Source organism: Solanum stenotomum, chromosome 1, assembly GCF_019186545.1.
Source record: "Solanum stenotomum isolate F172 chromosome 1, ASM1918654v1, whole genome shotgun sequence".
Classification (NCBI taxonomy): Eukaryota; Viridiplantae; Streptophyta; class Magnoliopsida; order Solanales; family Solanaceae; genus Solanum; species Solanum stenotomum.
The window spans coordinates 85916870-85939394 of NC_064282.1; the positions used below are offsets into that span (position 1 = coordinate 85916870).

Consider the following 22525-nt stretch of genomic DNA (forward strand, 5'->3'; position numbering starts at 1 on the left):
ATAAAAGTTAGTTATATATGTATATATCAACTTTTATATATAGTAGGGAAAAACGTATGATATACCTTTCATTATAAAAATAGCTCACATATATTCCTTACGATTATAAAAATGGCTCACATATATCCTTACCATTATAAAAGTTATAAAATAAAATTTTAAATTATTTTTAAAAAAAATCATGTATTTGATCTTTTTTCACCCAAATTATTTTTTGACTTCTTTGATTATTATCATTTGAGTTTCTTATTCTTATTTCATTTTTCTTTCATTCTTTAGGATAAAAATAAGAGAAATAAAAAGAAAGAAGTGAATGAAAAAAGAGAAAAAAATAATTAAAACTCATTAGAAGGAAAGGCTATATGTGAGTTATTTGCGTAACAATAAGGGTATTAATATATCAATCACTTTCATAACGAGAAATATATCAATATCAACCCTAAATGGCTATATCAATATTAACCCTAAATGACAAAATTAAGGGGTATATCAAGCCGTTCTCCCTATAATTTATCCCTTTTTTATTTAAGTCTTCATGTTAGCCGAGAATTTAAAAAAGTAGTCCTTCCATGTTACCTGAATTACCAGTACACCGTACAGTCACAGGAGCAGACCCGGCTGAGGGGTGTCGAGCGACACCGCTTGCCGGAAAATTATATTATATATAGAGGTCAAATTTTGATTTATAAAAGTATATATATATAAGTATTGACATTTCTTGAAGCAAGTGAAATGTTTAGTCTAGTGGTTAAAAGGTTTCAAAAGTTTCTTAAGGTTGTGTGATCAATCCCCGCCACCCCTTACAGATACTAGGGAAAGAACCAAAATAGATTTTAAGTTTAAGAAATAATACCATGTTGGAATAATAGAAGAGCAATACCAATAAGCACCAAAATAGACTTTAATTTTTTTTAGGCATGAAAGACTTCACTAATTAAATAAATATAAATAATTGGCTTTGAAACTAGTAAATTAAATAAGTTGTTGTAGAATCTCGAACTCAAACTAATAAAGTTCAAATCCTGAATCCACCCTGCCTTGTCTTGCTTTGATGAAGGTATGATTTGGGTGATGGACACAATAAATCAAGAAAAAAAAAACCCCATTATGTGATAAAACAGGACTAATTGTAGCCAAAGAGCAGAAGAGCTAACTCTATCGATCAGTAGGTTACAGAGTGATGATCCCCACATTTTACATGAAAACAATCTGTTGATTCTACATGTCAATGCAATCTAGACAACAAAATTGATTACAAATAGGATAACTTTACAATGACAACCAAATATAAGTTTATTTTCTTAGAGTCACCTTCCGCGTGGCGACTTATGATAGGCCTGTAATGGAGAGGCAGAGGGTGTCACGCTGAGTGATGAACGATGTTTAAATGGAGAAGCTGGAACTGAGCTAGAAGTGGCTCGATGCTCAATCCGAGATACTTTGTTAACGCCTTTTGGTGCTTGAAGCTGTTCAAGAGCTGCCAAAACTTCAGACATCCGTGGCCTTAACTTAGGCTCGTTGCTTAGACATTGCCAAGCAAGGTTAGCAGCTGTATATGCTCCTTTCTGAGGATACTGTCCCTCTAGTTTGGTGTCCATAATTCGGAACAACCTCCTCTTGTCCCCTAGATATGGCTTTGCCCAATCCACAAGATTCTGCTCTACGCCAACCTTCATTTTATCGAGAGCACGACGCCCTGATAAAAGTTCAAGCAATACAACCCCGAAGCTGTATACGTCACTTTTTGATGTCAATCGACCTGGTGGACAGCAAGTACAAAATAACAACCAATAATTTATCAGACTTCTTAAAGAACATAATCATCCAACTTAATCTTGCGAATTGACTACAAAAAGTTTTGCCCCTCTCTTGTGACAAGAAATTCATCTTCTCCTATGTGAAAATCGAGTAGTTTCTATAACAAGGTCAGAGACTAGTAAAATTGGGTACTGACTGACATTCTTAGTACTTCCACGAGAAAATATGTCCAACAAGATTACATTTTCTCTATGTTCAAGTTGAAAATGGCATAACAAAGTTAGGATAACATCTTTCCAGTAATTCATGAGAGAGACCCGAATCCAATTGGCCATGAAGCAAGTTTTCTGTTGTAGAAGCACTTGTTTTTTTCAAAGTTCTAAACCGTAAATCCTATAAAAATGGACCTCTGCTCAAAATAGCTATGCCAAAAAAGTAAAATAATAACCTGTAGCAACATATTCTGGAGCAGCATAGCCCTGTGTACCGATGACTTGAGTGGACACATGAGTGCGATCACCAGTTGGGCCGGCCTTGGCTAAACCAAAATCAGACAACTTTGCATTAAATTCCTGCAGTCACAGACCAGGAAAAGATATTAAGCTTTCACTAGTTTTAAAAGAACCTAACACTAATATATTTAAAGAAAGACAACTGAATTTGTGAGCGCGTCAAAGCTTAATACCTACCCCGTCTAAGAGAATATTAGAAGCCTTAAAATCCCGATATATAACTTGTTCTTTAGCATCATGTAGGAAAGCAAGGCCTCTAGCAGCACCAATAGCCACCTTAATTCTTGTCAACCAAGTAAGAGGTTGAGGCCCTCCTGTTAAACAAGATTCCAAGAATTACAACCAATTTATAAATCCGCATATACAGTCAAACTTCATTATAACAACATTTCACTTTAAAGACTCATTTTCTCCAAAATTGATTATCCAAACTATGTTTTACTTCATATTATTTACTTCTCTATAAGAACATTCTACCTATAAGAACAGTGACATTCATTATAGCAGTACATTCTTTGTAAAATTATCCATCTATAGCAGTCATACTCAAATATTGTGTACTAATAGTTTGTAAGAAATAGTAGGGATATAAAAATAAAATATTCATAGTAATCATCATCAAATGTCATAAACATAGTAAATTTTACGAACTCTTTTTTTTATTAAATTGGTTAACAAATACATTTCTTCTTCTTGGTACACAAAATCATTAAACTATTTTTTGGCTTACTTCTGTTTATAACAGCTAAATGAAATCTAAACGTCAAATGTCAGTATACACATATAACAACACCTCACTATAGCAAGTAGCAATCATGATATTTTTAGACAAATGTTGCCACTTAAATGGGGTTTGACTGTAATACAAGTCTTTACTTGGATGTTCAATAATTATCCATTTCGTGAAAGAATGGTAACTCACACCACATGGACTAAATCAACAATCATCACAGAGTTAATAAACGTCCGTCAACACTGTTTGACTACTTATATCGCAGAGAAGGCCAATAAAAAGATTCACAGGAATAATAATGAAGCCAGTTCAACATAATCAAAGAAGAATTTAGGCAAGTGCCCTGTAATGTCACAACTTTAAAGTCTCGGAATATCAAATCAGATATTTGGCATTTAAACCACAGAATGGCTCATACATCCTACGTACATTTCTTCAGATTCCTTTTAGTTTTTCGGTCTCTAACTTTTTCCTTTCATGTGATTACTAGCAATTAGCAAACAACTTCTAAGACCCTAAAACATGATGCAGTAGAAAATCTCAGCTTTCCAGAAAGACCAAAACTTAATCTTGTGAGTGAAAAAGATACATCTCTACCTATACTAATTCAAAATCTTTGTATAACGAATTTATGAATTATGACATATGAAACAATTTGAGCTTTCGAAGAAAAAAAACAAGAAAGACAGTAGTAAAGAATCGATTTGGTGAATAGGGACATGCAGCAATAAGGTAGTAAAGAGATGTTAATAGATTTGAAAGCTTAGGTAGTAAGCTGACGTACTTCGAAATAAATGATTCTCCAAGCTTCCTTTAGGCATGAACTCATACACCAATAGTCGGTCATCTCCCTCTATACAATACCCAATGAGTTTAACCAGGTTTGGATGACGAAGTTGGCCAAGGTAATTAACTTCAGTCTGCAAAGCATTTGTCATCAATTATAAGGCCAACAAGATCAATAAGTTAAATAAGTTGTAAATCTGCATATGGAACATACCACCCACTCCTTGTGACCCTGAAAACCTTCTGGCTTTAACTTCTTGACCGCAATGACCATTCCAGAACCAGGCTTTGCAGCAGTAAGAGTATGTTCATCAATCCATCCTTTGAAAACATAACCAAATCCTCCTTCGCCAAGAAGACTGTCAGGTCTAAAGTTCCTTGTTGCACTTTTCAATTCATTAAATGAGAAGGACTTAACATTGGGAGAAAACAAAATCTCGCCTTCAGATCTTGGAGTAGAAAGGGTATCAACACTGCTTTTCCGACTATAAGACGGAATACTTAGACTTGATAGAACAGAAGAATGACTGGTCCTGCTGGGAATCCTAGAGGCTCCAGAAGCTGCAAGACAGAATAGTAGAAAATGGCATTGGTGAGTCACATTTGGTAACAATCTAATCATAACTTAACCCAAAAAAGCCTCAAATTTGTAACCCGAAGAAAGTATACTCAAATAACTATTTAGTTTGGACAAAAAATGTGCTAGACAGAAGTTATGCTCTTCAACAACAAACCCAATGTAATCCCACAAATAGGCTGGGTCTGGGAAGGGTGGTGTGAATGCAGACTTACCCCTACCTTGTGAAGGTAGAGAGGTTGTTCTCGATAGACCCTAGGCTCAAGTAAAAGATATCAAACTCAAGTATGGAAACAAAATAAAGTAATGAAGGAATCATGCTAAAGATAAAAGAGAAGAACAGTAGCAAAGCAACAAACAAGACATAACTGAAGCAAAGGAAACAAACGGGTAATAAAATCGAAGAATAAGATAGTAGTAGGGAAAACTAGACAACACTCAAATACCTACTAACCTGCTACCTTAATTCTTGCCCTTCATACCATTCTATCTAGAGTCATGTCCTCGTTAAGCTGCAGGTATGTCATATCCTGTCTAATCACCTCTCCCCAATACTTCTTCGGCCTACCTCTACCTCTACTTCTTATCATACCCACGATAGCCAGTAGTCATGCACTAATCAACTAAAGTTAGTATATTTGATTTACCAACAAACATCACATTTATATAGTAGTAGGATGTCCATATGCGCAACGAAAATTGGCAACCAGAAGAAAGATTCCATATAACTGTTTATTAATAAGTGATATTCATATAACTAACAGATTGAGAAAACAATTTGCTTGTCCACGGTTATGCATTCATCAACTGAGATACTATGATTGAATGCATGTAACACGTGCAAAATGCTAGTCAAATGATTCATTCGATATGAGAGAAAAATTAATCACCCATAACCTTCAAAAATAGAATCATCCTATTCCACGAGCGCTAAAATATGAAGCATTAGCTCCAAGTTAAGGGTTTTTAATTGGCATTGATCAGCTTAACCGACAAATGTATATTTTCGCTTTCCTATAAGCTTTCATCTTTGACAATAGCCATCAATCTCCTTGCAAATTCAGTCAATTCTATAAGCTTATTCTAAAAATTCAGTTCAACATGTCATTTATCAATCTCAACTTCCTCTCAAATTTTATGGTGGTACATGTGGAGGTGGAGCCAAGATTTTTAGTTTATGGATTTTGAACCACAATTAGTCCTTTTTTGCTTACTGGACTTGAATAGATTATCTATACATATTGAATGAATTATATAATACAAATACAGGGTTTGAGCTAAAGCTATTGGGTTTAGCCGAACCATCGCTTTAAGGCTTGCTGCCCAGTCTTTAAGCAATCATTTAACAAACAAGTCAGTCATCTACGAGTCCCCAAACAAACAGAGTGAAAAAACTCAAAATATCTAACAAGATACCTCGGTCTCCTCTGAACATAAACAATGGCAATATATCAAACTCAAACAAATATTCACAACGAACAATAAGAAGCAACGGGCATCCCATACTTAGAGCCCATTTGGATTGGCTGAAAAAAAAGTACTCCCTCCGTTTCTTTTTATATATCATCCTTACTATAAATAGTTGGACCATAAAACTTATCATTTCATAAAATCAATGCATAAATTACAATATTTTTCCTATTATAGCCTTGATAGTTAATTAGTCTTGAAAATAGATATGTGACCAACCGAAGAAAACTAACAAGCAATTAATGTTCATTGTAATCAATTCATACATTGATTAATTACTCTCACCATTGCTTTTCTATAAAATCTGATTTTGAAAAAGAAATCTCAACAAACAAATTAAAATAAAAGAAGGATTTATTTATCATTTATTGAAAAGTTAACTTCAAAAAATCATTAAATAAGGATAGAATTGCACCCTACTTAGTTTCTTAATGCAAGTGAAATCTAAAAAAATGACATATAAAAAGAAACGGAGGGAGTAGCTTTTAAGTCAAAAAAAATAAAAGTCAAACTTAAATGACTTTTAAGTCAAAAAATAAAAAGTAAGGAGACTCTACTTTTGGTTTTTAACTTATTTTAAGTTATTGTTAACTTTATCGAACACTCTCAAAAGCTAAAAATGACTTACAAGTACGTTTAACCAACTTTTAAACCAATCCAAACAGCTCTATCTTCTCAAACCAATTAAGTTAAAGATTTGTGCTTTATACACCAAAACATTGAGTTCTCACTGATTAAACCAAGATCATGATAAAGAGTTGTAATTAAATAAGTAATGAATAACTTCAAGCTCTTTTTTTTTTGAAAGACTGAGGGATTATGATAGTTGTTGCTGCTCTTAATAAACGAATTAGAAACAACTCAAGATTTATCACAGCCAACAACAACATCAAAAACCATCCAAAACAAGTCAGGGTCGGATATATGACTCTCCACTTCTAATTGGAAACCATTCAAGATTGTCACAAACAACAACGACAGCAATAACAGTCCCAAACAAGTCAGGGTCGGATATATGAATCTCTACTTCTAATTAGAAACTATTCAAGATTATCAAAAACAATAACAACATCAACAACCGCAATAACAGTTTCAAACAAGTCAGGGTCGGATATATGAATCTCTACTTCTAATTAGAAATCATTCAAGATTATCAAAAACAATAACATCAACAACAGTACCAAACAAGTCAAGGTCGGATATATGAATCTCTACTTATAACAAACCATTCAAGATTATCAAAAACGATATCAACATCAACAATAGTCCCAATCAAGTCAGGGGATCGGATATCTATGAATCTCCACTTCTAATAACAAACCATTCAAGATTATCACAAACAACAACAACAATCCCAAAAAAAGTCGGGCTCGGATATATGAATCCCCACTTCTAATAACAAACCATTCAAGATTATCACAAACAACAACAACAATCCCAAAAAAAGTCGGGCTCGGATATATGAATCCCCACTTCTTCATTTAAGCTCATTTCATATCATCATCCAACTAAATAAAATAAAACTCAAAAAAAAAAAAGCTCTTATATATAGGGCCTAAAAAAATCACACCCATTTCAAGAAATCTTAGTAGCTCAGTTAGTTAACCATCTAAACTTTCAATCTTGAGTGGTTTCACCTCTAATCTCCAACCTCCCCACCCCCACCCAAAAAAAATGATATTTAATTTTATTCATCCCCAAAAACGCAGTTTATCAAGTTCTTGAAAACAAAAAATAACAAAGCAAGAACAAAAAGGGAAAGTACCAGAAATATTGTGAGAGCTGAGACTGGCATCAACTCTAGCTGCTGAACCTAAACAATTACCCATCTGTAAAACAAAACAATAAAATTAACAGCAAAAAACACTGGACAAGTGTTTACAAGAATAATTATTTTGTTAAATTTCTCGAATTTCAAGAAAGATAAACATAGGTATATATGTTTTTTTTTCAATTGAGAAAAGAAAAAAAAAAGGTAATATACTTGAAAAAAAGCTAGACAAAAATTTGTCTTTTTTTGGTATGACAATGTGAGAACAAGAGAAATTGTGGACTACTTTTTCTTTTACTTATTTTATATTATTATTATTCTGTTAGGTAAAGGTAATGTTCTAGATAATTTTGTACCTACTAGACTAACATCGCGTACATTTTGTGTTCCATTACTACTCATTTCGTTTATTTTTATTTATCTAAAATAAATTTTATACCACTCATTTTAAAAATAATAAATAAATATAAATGTTATAATGATACTTGTATTAATTAGTGTATTATTTTTAATTTAATAATTTAAAATTAGTAACTATTATTAAAAATAAAAATATTTTTTGTTAAATAAATAAAATTAAAAAGCATTTTTAACATAATGAATAAATAAAAGTAAACGAAGAAAATAGTACAAATGTTGAATAATTATGTTTAGTGTCCAAAAAATATTTTAATAAAAACTAATAAGGAAAAAACGATACTCCTTATGCACACATATCAAGAAAAAAAATTAAGACATAAATTGAACATTATTTCCATTTTTACCTTTTTAGTTATTATCAAACAATTCAAAATAAAATTACAAATATGAACAGTTAACTTTGTTGAGCTTATCACCTAGCAAAAATAAAAAAAGATCCAAACATTATTTTAAACTTTAAATAACTTACTTATTTTAAACTATAAAAAAAATATCTCAAAATTTTAATTAATATAAAAGAGAAAGTAATAAATATATATAAAACATAGAAGTACTTGCATATTAAGGACGCAAACTCAATAGTTAATAAGCAAAAAAAAAATTGAAATCAGATTTATGAAGACAAAATATTAGATACTCCTTCTTTTCCTATATTTAATTATTGATCAAAATTATTAGATATTTATACTGATAAAAAAATAGGTTTTTTAAATAATATAATCAATATATGTGCAAGCCAATACAATTACTATCTTCATAAATAAAATTAGGTCTTCAACATGATTTGGATATTTTCAAAATTAATTACCGATTTATAACTTGTTAGGCCAGTTATTTAAAAAGTCAAAAGTGTTTATATTTTAAACACGCACAAAATAAATTTGGCTTCACTATAAAAGTCAACTTATTTACAAACAAGGAAATTAAATGAAAAAAATCATTGTCTTAATTTTGAAAAATTAAATTTTACTTTTTTTTTCCAGAAAGTGACAAACTGATGTCCATTTTGATAACGTGTGGGTCACTATAATTACCAAATTGGTCCCTACCCTTTGAACTTGTCAAACCAAAAATTAACTTTTTTCATTTTTTTCTTTTGTTTTTCCTATATTTGTGATTGTTCTTCCAAAATTATTGTTTAATCTACCGTCAAACGTGCCTTATAATAACAAAAGTCTATTTACCTAAATATATTACCTTCCAAAACGTGTCCAATTATTGAAGGTTCTTGCTGCAATGAGTTGTACATAACTTTGACCTACTTGTTACGGATTGACATAAATATCAAAAAATTATAAAATCAGACCAAATCAAATTAATTTGGTTTTGAGTTTAAATTTTTTTATTTTTTATTCGATTTTGGTTCTACTCTTCTAAAACTTTGGTTGGTGAGGATTCCGATCTTCACTGAAATTTAATAGCATAAATTCAAAATTCAGTACTAAAATGAGGGGGAAAATCAACTTAGAAAACTAAGGGTAGACATGTTAATTTTCAAAAATTATGCAACCATCAACCCATCAATAAGAACGAGAAGAAGGTAGACATGCTAATTTTCAAAAATTATGTAACACACGAAACTTGTGAACGTTATACCTATATTGAATTTTACAACCTCAATAAAAGATTTATCTACTCGTGATGAAAGAAAAATAATTGAAATAATTGGTAAAGCTTACTTGAATAAATGATTAAAAGAATAATGATGTTCTTCATTCTTCACAAAAATAAGAAACTAAAGAGAGAAATGTTGGAACTAGAAACTCCAACAATACAAACCCTAAAATACGTGACTCCTACAAAATAAACCTATAAAATACTCTATAAAATATCAAACTGCTCTGTCAATATGGTCTATAATCCCAAATTTTCATTAAACTTTAGAGTTTAGTTCTTTGTTTCTATTCACTACTTCCTCCGTTCACTTTTAGTTGTGATGATATTTTTTAGAGTCAAACGATAAGAACTTTGACTAATATTTTACGATATATTTTTTCATCATATTGATATGTAAAAAACATTGCAATTTATAGTACTTTTCGTATAGTTTTTAATATCTAAACTTTTTGTTTAAAATATCGAATTAATGTAATCTAATTTAATTATAAATTAGTCAAATTGATTTTCGAAAAATGCAACATACAACTAAAAATATAGACGGAGGGAGTAATTCTTATTCTAAATGACTAAAATAAACCCTAGCCTGCCCTTACAATTTACTCAATGAAACTGGTATTATACTTCATCGGGTGGTTTTAGTTTCACCTCAATCAAGAATATAAAGTATTTAGTCCATAATTTTATATAGTTAAAATGTGTAAATGATTTTTCCTAACAATTAGAGTGTACAAATTATGTATTTTNGTTGGTGCTATCTTACTAATTGCCTCGGCAACTATTTTAACATGCCGGTTAATTGCTTCAAGTGAATGTTGAAAAGTTTCACAATCGTGAGGTGTGAGTTAAAGTGACTATATGTGGGTGCGAATAATAAATTTTATGTCGGTGAGAATAATAAATTTTAAAAAATAATGATGTGATTATAAATTTTATTTACATATGAAACAAATGGTTAGTAGATATAAATGTGGGGTTGTTTTAACAAAATATAAACTAATGGACCAAGTATTGTATTAAAATATCTCAAATCATGATATGAAATCACCATGTAATTCCATATCATGGTTTTTGGAGAATATGATATCACCTCTCATGATATGGAATCATGAGATGAAATCAGCGTAAAATCGCATGTCCAAACGCTGATTTCATCTCACGATACCATATCGTGATATGATATCGCATGGCCAAACGCCTACTCAGTGAAATTCGTAACTCAAATGGTGATTTCACCCCTGAGTTATGTATATAGGTAAAATATTATTTTTTATGTTTTATATAATCTTTCATCTAAATTTATGAAGCGTATAATTTTTCTAACAAAATTTTTGAATCTTGTGATTTAAAATAAATATAACTATTTGTGTGGCAATAAATCGTCTCAATAAAAATCTGATATTATAAAAAATGACATATTTTTTAAGATAAAGTAAACTAAAAAATACAATACATAAGCTGAGATTGTAAATATATTAAATTTTGATTATCGATCTTTGGTGAAATTTCTAATTTCATGAGAATGGTTTGCAACTGCATTGTTTATCTTCAACTTGAAATATATAATTAAGGAGTTGTTAAGATTATATTTAATATTAATATTTGAAATTTAAGCAATTGTCCCCAAATAAGTACTATGAATTGTGTCATACTTTATAATTTATATATATCTACTGATTTAGAATCTCAATTTAGATTACCTACCTTAATACATACTTACTATTATATTCTTTTGTTAATGACTATTGTCTTGACCTTTTTAGGCATTTTTAAAGTTAAAGTCCTCTCCCAACATGTCAGTAAACAAAAAATGCGAAGAGATGACAACACAGCTAAGAAGGCTTTATTGAAAGATTTAAAAGAGTGGAAGAAATGAGACGCATGAGTGTTGGATAGTGGAAAAAAGATAGAATTGCTCGGAATCTAGTGATCAATTCTTTTTCTTTCATATAGGTAGGGTTGGGCGGCGACTCTACTCCTTGAAGTGAAGAATCGAAAGTCGTCGTTCATAATTAGACAAGGCTTGTGCATCTCTGTTGTTCTGCTCGTTAGTGTAACATATATTATGCATAAGAATAAAATATTAAAAATATATATATAAATCATTATTAATATTTCAAGTTCGAATATTTAAAAGAATTTTTTTTTATTAAAACATTTGTTTTACAAAAAACAAGAAATTGTATTCAAATGGTTCTGATGGTCATAACTTCACAAGGAAAAACTAATAGTATTTGTCTTTTTTATATTCATAATCATTTTTTTTATTAAGTTGGTTAACAAATACATTTCTTCTTCTTGATATTCAGATGTACATTCAGATCAAACAACTTAATCTTAATGAAAATAAATGAGGTCTCAATATACTGAAGGTAGTTGGGATAAAGAGATAAATACTCTTTTATTCTTGACCAAAGTTCTTGAGTTCAAATCTAGAATTTGAATCACCTTCAATACAAAGCCGTTTACTTTCTCAGAGTGAAATTTTCGACTGAATCCAATAAATCAAATTCCAAAACGGATACCAAACATGATGGGATAAGAAGGAGACAACAATGGACTTATTCTTTGGAAGTGTTTTTTGGACCACCTAAATCGTGAAATTAGGTTCATTTAAAAGGTCATTGTCTAATAGAAAAAATTAAATATATACACGATTTTCCTTCATTATTTTCCTATTTTTGTCTACCAAACTCTGCTAGTTTTCCAACGATTTGATTAAATACATCATGTTGAAAAAAAGTGATACATTAAACTTACAAAAACGAAGAGTAAAAGCTAAGTTATATCTTCTTTGAAGGGATCAAATTATATCATCTATTCTAAATCTATTTTTGGGTTTATATTATGATAGGAAAATATTCAAATCTACCCCTCAAGTTTGTAATTGATCAAAATATATTCTTCATAATTTGGACTTTGAATACATGTATTTGGAGCGTCAAGATACATGTATTTCAAATGTATTGAGTTAAAATTAGATGTAATTTGTTTTAAATACATTATATCTAAGTGGATTTTCATGTATTTGACTCTCTCGTTCGCCTCTCTGCTCTCTCCTCTCTCGCTCACCTCTCTCCCTATGTATTTGTATTTCAAAATGTATATCTGGGATACATAGACTGGGATACATAGACTATCTTGTTTGCTTCTCTCCTATCTCGCTCGCCTCTCTCCCTATTTCAATGTATATGGTAGCAATCATACATTTATCTAAGTGTATCTGATATCAAATAATTATTAATTAGTAATTAAGACAATATATAATTATTTTAAATTATTGGAAGAATTACTAAATATGATAAGAATATTTGTGTAATTAAGTAGTTTCTTCGTTATTTTAATGTGTTATTTAGTTTGGGTTCTAGTGTCCGGCCTAAACTAAAAATAGCCCAACATATCAAGTCCATATCAAAGAATTGAACTGAACTAAACAAGAAACAATCAAAGGATTATAGAAAAAAAACTTAACTATACAATTTAAGCACCTAAATTACTCCTATATAACAGTAATTTGATTTTTCACAATATAACAATAAAATCTTAACAAAGTAGAACAAGAAAAACGAAAAATAAATATAATAAAGAGATTTTAAAAACACACGTTTCTTTAGTCCTAGAAAATCTTTTTTTTTAAAAATTTTCTTCCTAAAATATCTCCCCTAATCTTTCTCCTCTTTTCTAATCTTCTCCTAAAATATTAAATAAACATATTCTTTTTTTTTCTCTCTCCACCCTTTTTTCTTTTTTTTTTCTCTCGTACGTAGTCTCTTTCTCCTCTTCTTTTTTTTTTTTTTTACCATTTTTTCCCCATTTTATTTTCCAAAAATTTTCTTTCTTCGTTTTTTTTCTCCCTTCATTTTTTGTTTAAATTATTTTTTACACCATTTTAGTTTCGAAAAATTTATTTCGGCTGAGGTAATGATTACATGAGTTGTTAACATTATTCTATAAGTAATATGTGTATTTGGAAAAGAATCAAGTCTTTTTATTTGATTGAGTATTTTCATTAGATCATTATCTTCTACTTGTATTGTTTTTGTTAACACTTTTAATTCAAATAAATAAATCTAAACCATCAATAACAAAATAACTATTATGTGTTAAGAAAGTTCAAGATTAAGACAATGTTCTTTTCAAATTCTCATATCTAGTGATCTCAATTTACCACTAAATAAGAAACCAAAAATATTTTCATATGCTTCAATTGGTTCAAAATTTCAAATCTATATATCTAATTTCAGGGGACTTTGTGATTTCGTTATCACTATTTTCATCACATTGTTTCTTATAANNTCATTAGATCATTATCTTCTACTTGTATTATTTTTCTTAACACTTTTAATTCAAATAAATAAATCTAAACCATCAATAACAGATTAACTATTATGTGTTAAGAAAGTTCAAGATTAAGACAATATTCTTTTCAAATTCTCATATCTAGTGATCTCAATTTACCACTAAATAAGAAACCAAAAATATTTTCATATGCTTCAATTGGTTCAAAATTTCAAATCTGTATATCTAATTTCAGGGGACTTTGTGATTTCGTTATCACTATTTTCTTCACATTGTTTCTTATAAAATCCGGGTTCTATATTCATCTCATATGCAATTCATGGTACGATACGGTATTTGAAACTATCAATACCGTAATTTCGATATTCTATTTTTTAAACATTATACCATTACCATACCAATTTAATTCAGTATGGTTCGGTATATTGAAGTTTGGTTACAGTATTCTACGATATAATAAATCAGTAGCCATATTTGTTTAACTTCGATTAATATATACTCGTATAATAGAGTATTATGATTTCGACCATTAAAAAAGTCTCAATTGTATCATACTAACACATTACACATGTAGATATATACATGCAAAATAAAGTACAAAAAACTCCTTTGGTTAATCAATAATTCAAATACATTTCAATCAAAATAGAGTAGTCAAAGTTTCAACTTCTAAACATTTAGTTTGTTCTAATACTAGGTTGCATATTTGTTAGAATTTTAATAATACATATATATGTTATTTATCTAACTGTATAGTTCAATATGGTATTCGGTATTTCGGTATGTTATTTCTAAATACCAAATACCATACCGAATACCAAAAAAAATTAAAATGTATACCATATACCATACCAAATACCATAATACTAAAACTACAATATATAATTTTTTTTGGTATGGTGTGGTAATTCGGTATATATCATACCATGCCCACCCCTAACCACTAAATAAGAAATCAAAAGTATTTTTATATGCTTCAATTGGTTCAAAAGTTCAAATCTATATATTGAATTTCAAGGGACTTTGTGATTTTGTTATCACTATTTTCATCAAATTGTTTCTTACAAAATCCAGGTTCTATATTCCTCTCATATGCAATTTTCTTAGTGGAAATCATATCACTCATAGTACATATACATTTTTTTTAAAAAAAAAACATTTATAAGTAATTTTTTAAAAAAAATATGGGGCCTTAAGCGATGACTTTAGTGGCCTAGGGTTAAGACGACTCTGCATATATCAGATACATAACTATAAACATGATTCATACTAATTTAGGTTTGAAATAATTGAGGTTATTTATCAACAATAACATTTGTATCCGATATATTGTACATCAACAAAATTGTAATGTATATGATAGTTGAAACACAAACGTAATATATAAGTAAGCACACAAAACTATATGTATGGTGTCAAGATACAAATTCTTATATATGACTAAATGCACCTAATACAAAGTTGATACATGAGTTCTGATACATATAACCATATGGATTGTGTCAGCTTTGTATTAGGTGTGTTTAGTTATGTATTCGATGCATAACAATGGATATTGTATGTATCAACTACTAAAATATAATGAAAGTGTATCAGATACATAACTATATAAACATGAATTGGGGTAATTTATTAACAATAATATTTGTGTCAGATAAATTGTACACAAATAAAATTGTAAATATATCTAATAGTTGAAACATAAACATGATTCATAAGTAAACACACAAAAATCAATCAAATACATTAGAAATAATTGAGGTTATATACCAACTCGTTGGAAGTTTTTGAATGGGTGATTTAAAACTCGAACATGCATCCTTCTTCAACTTCTCCTCTTGCAATTTCTTCATGATTAATGGATCATTTCATTGTTTGGATCTATTTTCATGAAAATCATCGTCATCCGAATTAAAAGATAAGGGACGAGATTTTTTTTCAAATGGTAGAAAATTTTAGAGGATATGATAAAAAAAAGTTGTATAGTTAGATAATTTTTCCTATTTCTTTCTGGGTGATTCAAATTTAATGGGCTCCAATGTAAACACATGGGACCTTGTTGAAACTTCAAACACTACAAGAAAAGAGTAAAATTGTGACGGAATATTTGAAACGGAGAAGTCTGTCACAAATTGTCACGGAATTTTGACGGATTTGTGACAGATTAATCTTATAGAAATAAANTGTATAGTTAGATAATTTTTTCTATTTCTTTTTGGGTGATTCAAATTTAATGGGCTCCAATGTAAACACATGGGACCTGTTGAAACTTCAAAATAAATAGAAAAGCAAATACTCCATCCGTTCATTTTTACTTGTCACTTATTCCTAAAATAGATTTTCATTTTCACTTTTGTCAAATAAAAGTGAACAGAGGGAGTAGTTTTTTTTAAAGGTAAAAGGGTAAAAAATGCCCTTAAACTATGTGAAAGGAACAAAATGCCCTCAATTTATAGTTTGGCTCAAAAATGCCCTTACCGTCAATACTTTGTTTCAAAATTGCCCTTGCAGACAATACTTTGGTCCAGAAATGCCCCTATAGTTACAAAATGGGTCAAAAATGCCCTTTTACAAATAAATATATTATTTTATTCTTTTTAAACACATCTTCTTCTTAATTAAATATTATTAAAGGACACTATTCTTGTTTTCTTTCTTCTAAAATCACTTTAACAAATAAAAATATAGGAAATGTTTTTTTCCTTAATCTTATTTTATCAATTAAAGTAGAATAACTTCATGTACCTTTTCGACAGATAATATATGTCATCATAGTATATCCATCATTAATTTATATTTATATAATGATAAAAAATAATGATAATAAAATAAGAAATATTTTCATTTTTTTTTCTGAATTGAAGTAAGATAAACATTTGTTGATTTTTTTTAAAAAATTATCAGAAAAAAGAATGTGTTAAAAAGAAAATAATAATATATTTATTCGAAAAATGAGCATTTGTGACCCATTAAATAACAATAAGGACATTTTTGGACCAAAGTATTGACGACAATGACATTTTTGGACCAAACTATAAATTGAGGGATTTTTTGTTCTTTTCGCATAGTTTAAGAAAATTTTAAAATCAAAGTATTAACGATAAGAATATTTTGTGAGTTAAAATATAAACAAATGATATTTTTGTTCTTTTCACGTAGTTTAATGACATTTTTGATTTTAAAAAGTGTATGCGTTTACACTGCCAATCACATGTCACTTAACACTTATGTCACCCAATAGCTATTCGCCATGTGGAGTACATACGTAATTCAGATCCCACAATTCTGTAATACAAATTTCCCAAAAACACAATAATCATTTCTTGTGCAGCGGCAGTTAAATAGAAAATTCAACGGCAAACACCGAAGTTGTCCCGTCGATTCCCTATCGCCGGTGAGTGATCGTCGTCGGAGAGAGTCGCCGGAGAATACACACGTGGCAGGGAGAATCAAAGTGGAAGCGCCGACGACATTAAGCACAATGGAGTCTCACGGCGCCGGGATCCGCCGTGTTATGGTCCTCGCCTTTTGTGTCGCCGGCATTTGGTCTGCTTATATTTACCAAGGCGTTCTGCAAGAGACTGTGTAAGCATTTCACTCTTCTTCCGATTTCTAGAAGCTTCTATTCATTTTTGTTATGTTCCATGCTATTACTAATTCGGTCTCATTTTAACTGTTGTCTAATTAAAGCTGATTGATATCTTCTTAAATAGGAAAATAATTGCAGCTTTAGTATTGAATTCCTAAGTTTACAATTATTTTAGGAAATATTTTTTGAGCTAAAGTGACTTTTAATTTGGAATGGAGTTTTGTTTCATGTTTATTGGCGATTAATTAAGAAAAAAAGAAGAAATTTTACCAGTTTGGTTCGAAAAAATATATCGTTTACCGGTGTGTTCTTTCTAACACTTTAAACGTTTTGATGAGATGCTCTTATGATTCAATAGTAAAAAGTTAGATATTGAAATAGAATTGATGCAACGTGCTATGCTAAATGTTACTCCCTCCGTCCTAATTTATGTGAAATGTGTTTGACTGGTTACGTAATTTAAGAGAAAAAAAAAAGAATTTTGAAACTTGTGGTCTAAAACAAGAGTTACAAATTTCTGGAGCTTAAAATGGGAAGTTCAAAATCAAATTGTTACTAAATATAGGAAGTTGTCGTTCTTTCTTAGACCGAGTAAGAAGGAAAGAGTGTCACATAAATTGAGTGTTAGTGAGTAGTATAGTAATATTGATAACCAATAAAGAAGGAAATTAAGGCAGCAGTTTCTAATGTTGAGTTATAACGAGACATTGCCTTTTTTTTTCCTTCTTGGTAACTAAAATATTTTGTATTAATCACCGATGTATCTTTAGTAACCATAGCAAAGATTCATAAGTTCCTTTCAATCCAAAGACATTGCCTTGAATATGCCATAACGGTCAATTTTTTGGAGTTTTTGTGTAACTTTTGTCACAATGTATTTTTGAACTTGTGAGCTTGAAAGCCAAATGTTTACAAATGGGCCTGAACAGAGCATAATGTATATAAAGATTCATATAGCCGACAGGGGCGGAGCTATGGTAGTGTTAGGGTGTCCAGCTAGACACCCTTTGTCGGAAAAGTACACTATATATACAGATCAAATCTTACTTTATATTGGTATATATATAGTATTTTGAACACCCTTAGAATCAATGGAGACTTGTAGCGCAATGGAAAGGGTATTGCTCAAAACCTACACCTATAGAGTAACTTTTTTTTTTTTTGAATTTACTATCAAAAGTTTGGACACCCTTCATGAAATTTCTGGCTACTCCATTGAATTAGCCGATCCTAGGTGTTTGGAATTGAGGTTTTGTTGATTGATTGAGTTGTGCAGTGTTTATATACATTAAGTTGATTTGTTTGTGTTTGTTTGTATTTGGGCTTTAGGTCAACTAAGCGGTTTGGCCCAAACAAAGAGAGGTTTGAACACTTGGCATTCCTGAACCTGGCACAAAATGTAGTATGTCTGATATGGTCATTTATGAGTAAGTTTACAGCATTCAAGTATTGGATGTTCACATGTTTCTTGGTGATATTGTATATATGCTTGAATTAGCACTGGTTAGATGATTAGTTAAGAATTCAGTGTGCTTTTTGTGCAGTGATAAAGATTTGGTCAAGCGGAAACAGTGGTGGTGCTCCCTGGTGGAGTTACTGGAGTGCTGGCATTACAAATACTATTGGACCAGCAATGGGTATTGAAGCGCTAAAATATATTAGTTATCCTGCACAGGTATGTCCAATTTCCATGGAATTTTTTCTTCTTGTTGTGAAATGTAAACCATAGTTCTAGAATTTTCTGAAATAGCATTTATGACTAGAAGAAATCTTTACTGGCTGTGATCAATATCCTAGTCGTAGGAGTTGACATTTTTTATTTTAAATAATTGTTTCTTTACTTCTGATACTAATGAGGTTAATTGCCTTTGCAGGTCCTGGCAAAATCATCAAAAATGATTCCTGGTATTTTACCATTAACAATATTCTTTTTAAAGTTCTTTCTCAAAAAGATTCTTTTTAAAGTTGTAACAAATATCCTTCCTTTTTTTTTTCCTTTTTTCCTTTCGAGTTTTTGTTTTAATTTTGTTGTCAAATAATCAATCAAAAACAAGTTTGTTGGCTAATAAGGAGATGCGGAAAGCTATAGGGAAAAAGAGATCAATGGAAAGCTATAGGGGACACTATTTTTTGTTGTATTGATAACAAAAGGAAAGACATGTGAGAGTTCAAGAGATGCTTGATTTGTCTTTCAAAGAGAATGGAATTTTCATGTCAATGAGCATATGTTTTTTTTCTCCTTTTGGGAATAAGAGAAAAAGGAAAGGAATATACATGCATTAGCAAACATTTTCATCAACATGAAAGTACCCTGATCATACATATGCTAAGACCATGACCATAGAAAGAATAGCCAGTACTCGGAAAAAGGAAGAAAAAGAAAGAATAGCAACTAAACATGGTGGGTTTCCAGTCATTGTTGGATATTCAGAGAAGAAATTGTGTTTAACTGGAGTGGTTGTCAAAAGCACTTTGGAGTAGAGGATATGGGTTTAGTGGACTAGAAATAAATATAATGAATTGCCTCATAGTCTACCTGATAATTGTATCTGATAGTCTTGACCATTGAAGGTCAAAAGATTGGTAGAAGCAAGCAGTTTACATTTGGAGGACCACATGGAAGAGTGGTATGGGGACATAGCATCTCTATGGAGTTAGAACTAATATTTTCATTTTTTTAGATAAGAGAGAATTTACTGTAACTGGGATCTCTGTGTCTCTCATATCTCCCTGATGAAAAAGAGTAGTTGGACTAAAAGGAGATTAATGGAAAGCTATAGGAAAAACGGAGATTAATGAAAAGCTCTAGGGAAGGATCCCTCTATTGTTTCTATTGATGCCTCCCTTTGGACACCATGTCTAGGACTATTCAGTGGCTGCTAGGGAGGCTTATCTATAGGATACACCCGTGCTTAAATGTTCTGCTGCAAGAAACCAGAATTTCTGGCTTCCTTTACTGATAGATGTTTTTGTCGATATATATTTGTGCGTTACTCATAAAAAATATTTATATTCATAAACGCTTTCTTTTAATTGACATATACAGTTACAATGCTTTTCTGCAGTAATGCTCATGGGCGCAATAGTTTATGGCATAAGATATACAGTTCCAGAGTATGTGTGCACACTACTTGTTGCTGGTGGAGTATCAATGTTTGCACTTCTAAAGGTGACATTTTATTTAAAACGTCTGAATTAATTTATTTTTAAAATAAAAAAAGACCAGACAAAAGGTGTCAATTCTCTCTTGTCTATCCTATTAGTTTTCAGATTTGATTCTTGCGATTATACGAGCAAACAGAGTATGTTTTTTAGCACCACTGCTTACCTTTTGTGTTATAATTGTTGTCTTCAGACTAGCTCAAAAACGATAAGTAAGTTGGCGCACCCCAATGCTCCAGTTGGATATGGGCTGTGCTTCCTGAACCTCACCTTTGATGGTTTCACCAATGCTACTCAGGATTCGATTAAAGCAAGGTAATTTTGTTATCTGTGACTCCTTACTGATCTGTTAATAATATGCAGATCTACACTTGGAGGATTAGTAATGTGTCAGGAGAATTTAGTGCAAGAAGTCGTGGATAGATTTCTTGATTATTGAATCCACGAACAACCAATAGGGGGAGGTCATTAAGTTTATAAGTCATTTTATGATGTAATGGAAAACAAAGAGGGAAGAATTCATGAGACTCGGACATTTTAGGTCACTGCACTCCATGAGCACTAACATTTTGGTGTTTTATATACTTGACATTTTAGGTCACTGCACTCCATGAGCTAAACTTCTGATTGGTAATTGACACATCGGGTCGTTTGATGTCAAAAGAGACACGTCTAGGTTAAGAACTTTAGGATCAAGAATAGAAGAAATTGCATGAGTATTGCTATCTTAGGAGGGATTTAACCAAAATATTATGCTAATTAAAAGAACACATTGTTTAATATACATTTTTCTCCTTGAATTTGCTAGGGATGTGTACCAAAGGTCATTACTTAGATAAAAATTTAATCATTTACTTGTAATTTACTAACAAAATTCTTGTATTTTTGCCAGGTACCCTAAGACATCTGCTTGGGATATTATGTTAGGAATGAATTTATGGGGTACCATTTACAATATGATCTTCATGTTTGGCTGGTCAAATGCCAGCGGATTTGAGGCGGTTCAATTCTGTAAGCAGCACCCAGAAGCAGCGTGGGACATTCTTATGTACTGTCTATGTGGTGCTGTTGGCCAGAACTTCATTTTTCTAACCATTAGCCGATTTGGTTCACTGACTAACACAACCATCACCACAACGCGCAAGTTTGTTAGCATAGTCGTGTCATCTGTGTTAAGTGGCAACCCATTGTCCACAAAGCAATGGACAAGCGTCATCATGGTCTTCTCAGGATTGTCATTCCAGATATATTTGAAGTGGAGGAAGTTACAGAGGATGCCAAAGAAGAAGAAGTCGAATTAACATATTAGTATAATTTTGTAAGTGATGTAAAAGGTTCAGTAGTTAAACCTTTTTCTCCCCTTTTAAAACTCCAGTGTACCGGAAGTTACAACGCTTCCATTTATAGGCCATGTAATTAAGAAGAATTACACAAATATATAAAAGATAGGCAATGAGTTTCAATCCATACAAGGCAAAAACTATATTATTCTGCTATATATGAACAATTAAATATCCTTGAGAAGCAAAAACTAAATAAATAATTACTTAGTGGCAAAAGGCAATTCAAAAATTACTTTAGATCACTTATTTTAATCCTATGTGTTACACATCTCATAAGAATTTCGGACTCTGGCACTAATTATGATTAGTTAAAGAATTAACAGCATGATGATTTAAGATGTTACTAGAGAGAAAATTCAGTGAGAGGTGACAAAAAGGTTTCCAATTTAAAAAGAGAAACTTTTTTTTTTTTGGTTTCCCACCCGATGTTCGGGGTCCATATTGGAGCTTCGACTAAATTTGGATCGCGCACTGCAGGGCCAATTCGG

At 30.8% G+C, this 22525-nt stretch overlaps 2 protein-coding genes and 1 long non-coding RNA gene across 3 annotated transcripts in view; 2 read left to right on the forward strand and 1 right to left on the reverse strand.

Moving 5' to 3' along the window:
• The window catches only part of LOC125864666 (uncharacterized), a 173168-nt gene that overhangs the window by 46215 nt on the left and 104428 nt on the right, over positions 1-22525 (forward strand). The gene's annotated exons all lie outside the window — the stretch shown is intronic.
• Positions 1088-7849, reverse strand: LOC125864188 (probable serine/threonine-protein kinase PBL3). The gene is made up of 6 exons (XM_049544105.1): positions 7602-7849; positions 4004-4350; positions 3788-3923; positions 2448-2584; positions 2207-2330; positions 1088-1759 (listed from the first exon to the last, which is right to left on the reverse strand). Exons 1-6 carry the CDS (start codon positions 7663-7665, stop codon positions 1308-1310), a joined length of 1260 nt encoding a protein of 419 aa, XP_049400062.1. The 5' UTR covers positions 7666-7849; the 3' UTR covers positions 1088-1307.
• Positions 17255-22139, forward strand: LOC125864273 (UDP-galactose/UDP-glucose transporter 3). Its single transcript, XM_049544186.1, has 7 exons — positions 17255-17528; positions 18862-18959; positions 19077-19207; positions 19407-19437; positions 20598-20701; positions 20888-21009; positions 21587-22139. Exons 1-7 carry the CDS (start codon positions 17425-17427, stop codon positions 21993-21995), a joined length of 999 nt encoding a protein of 332 aa, XP_049400143.1. The 5' UTR covers positions 17255-17424; the 3' UTR covers positions 21996-22139.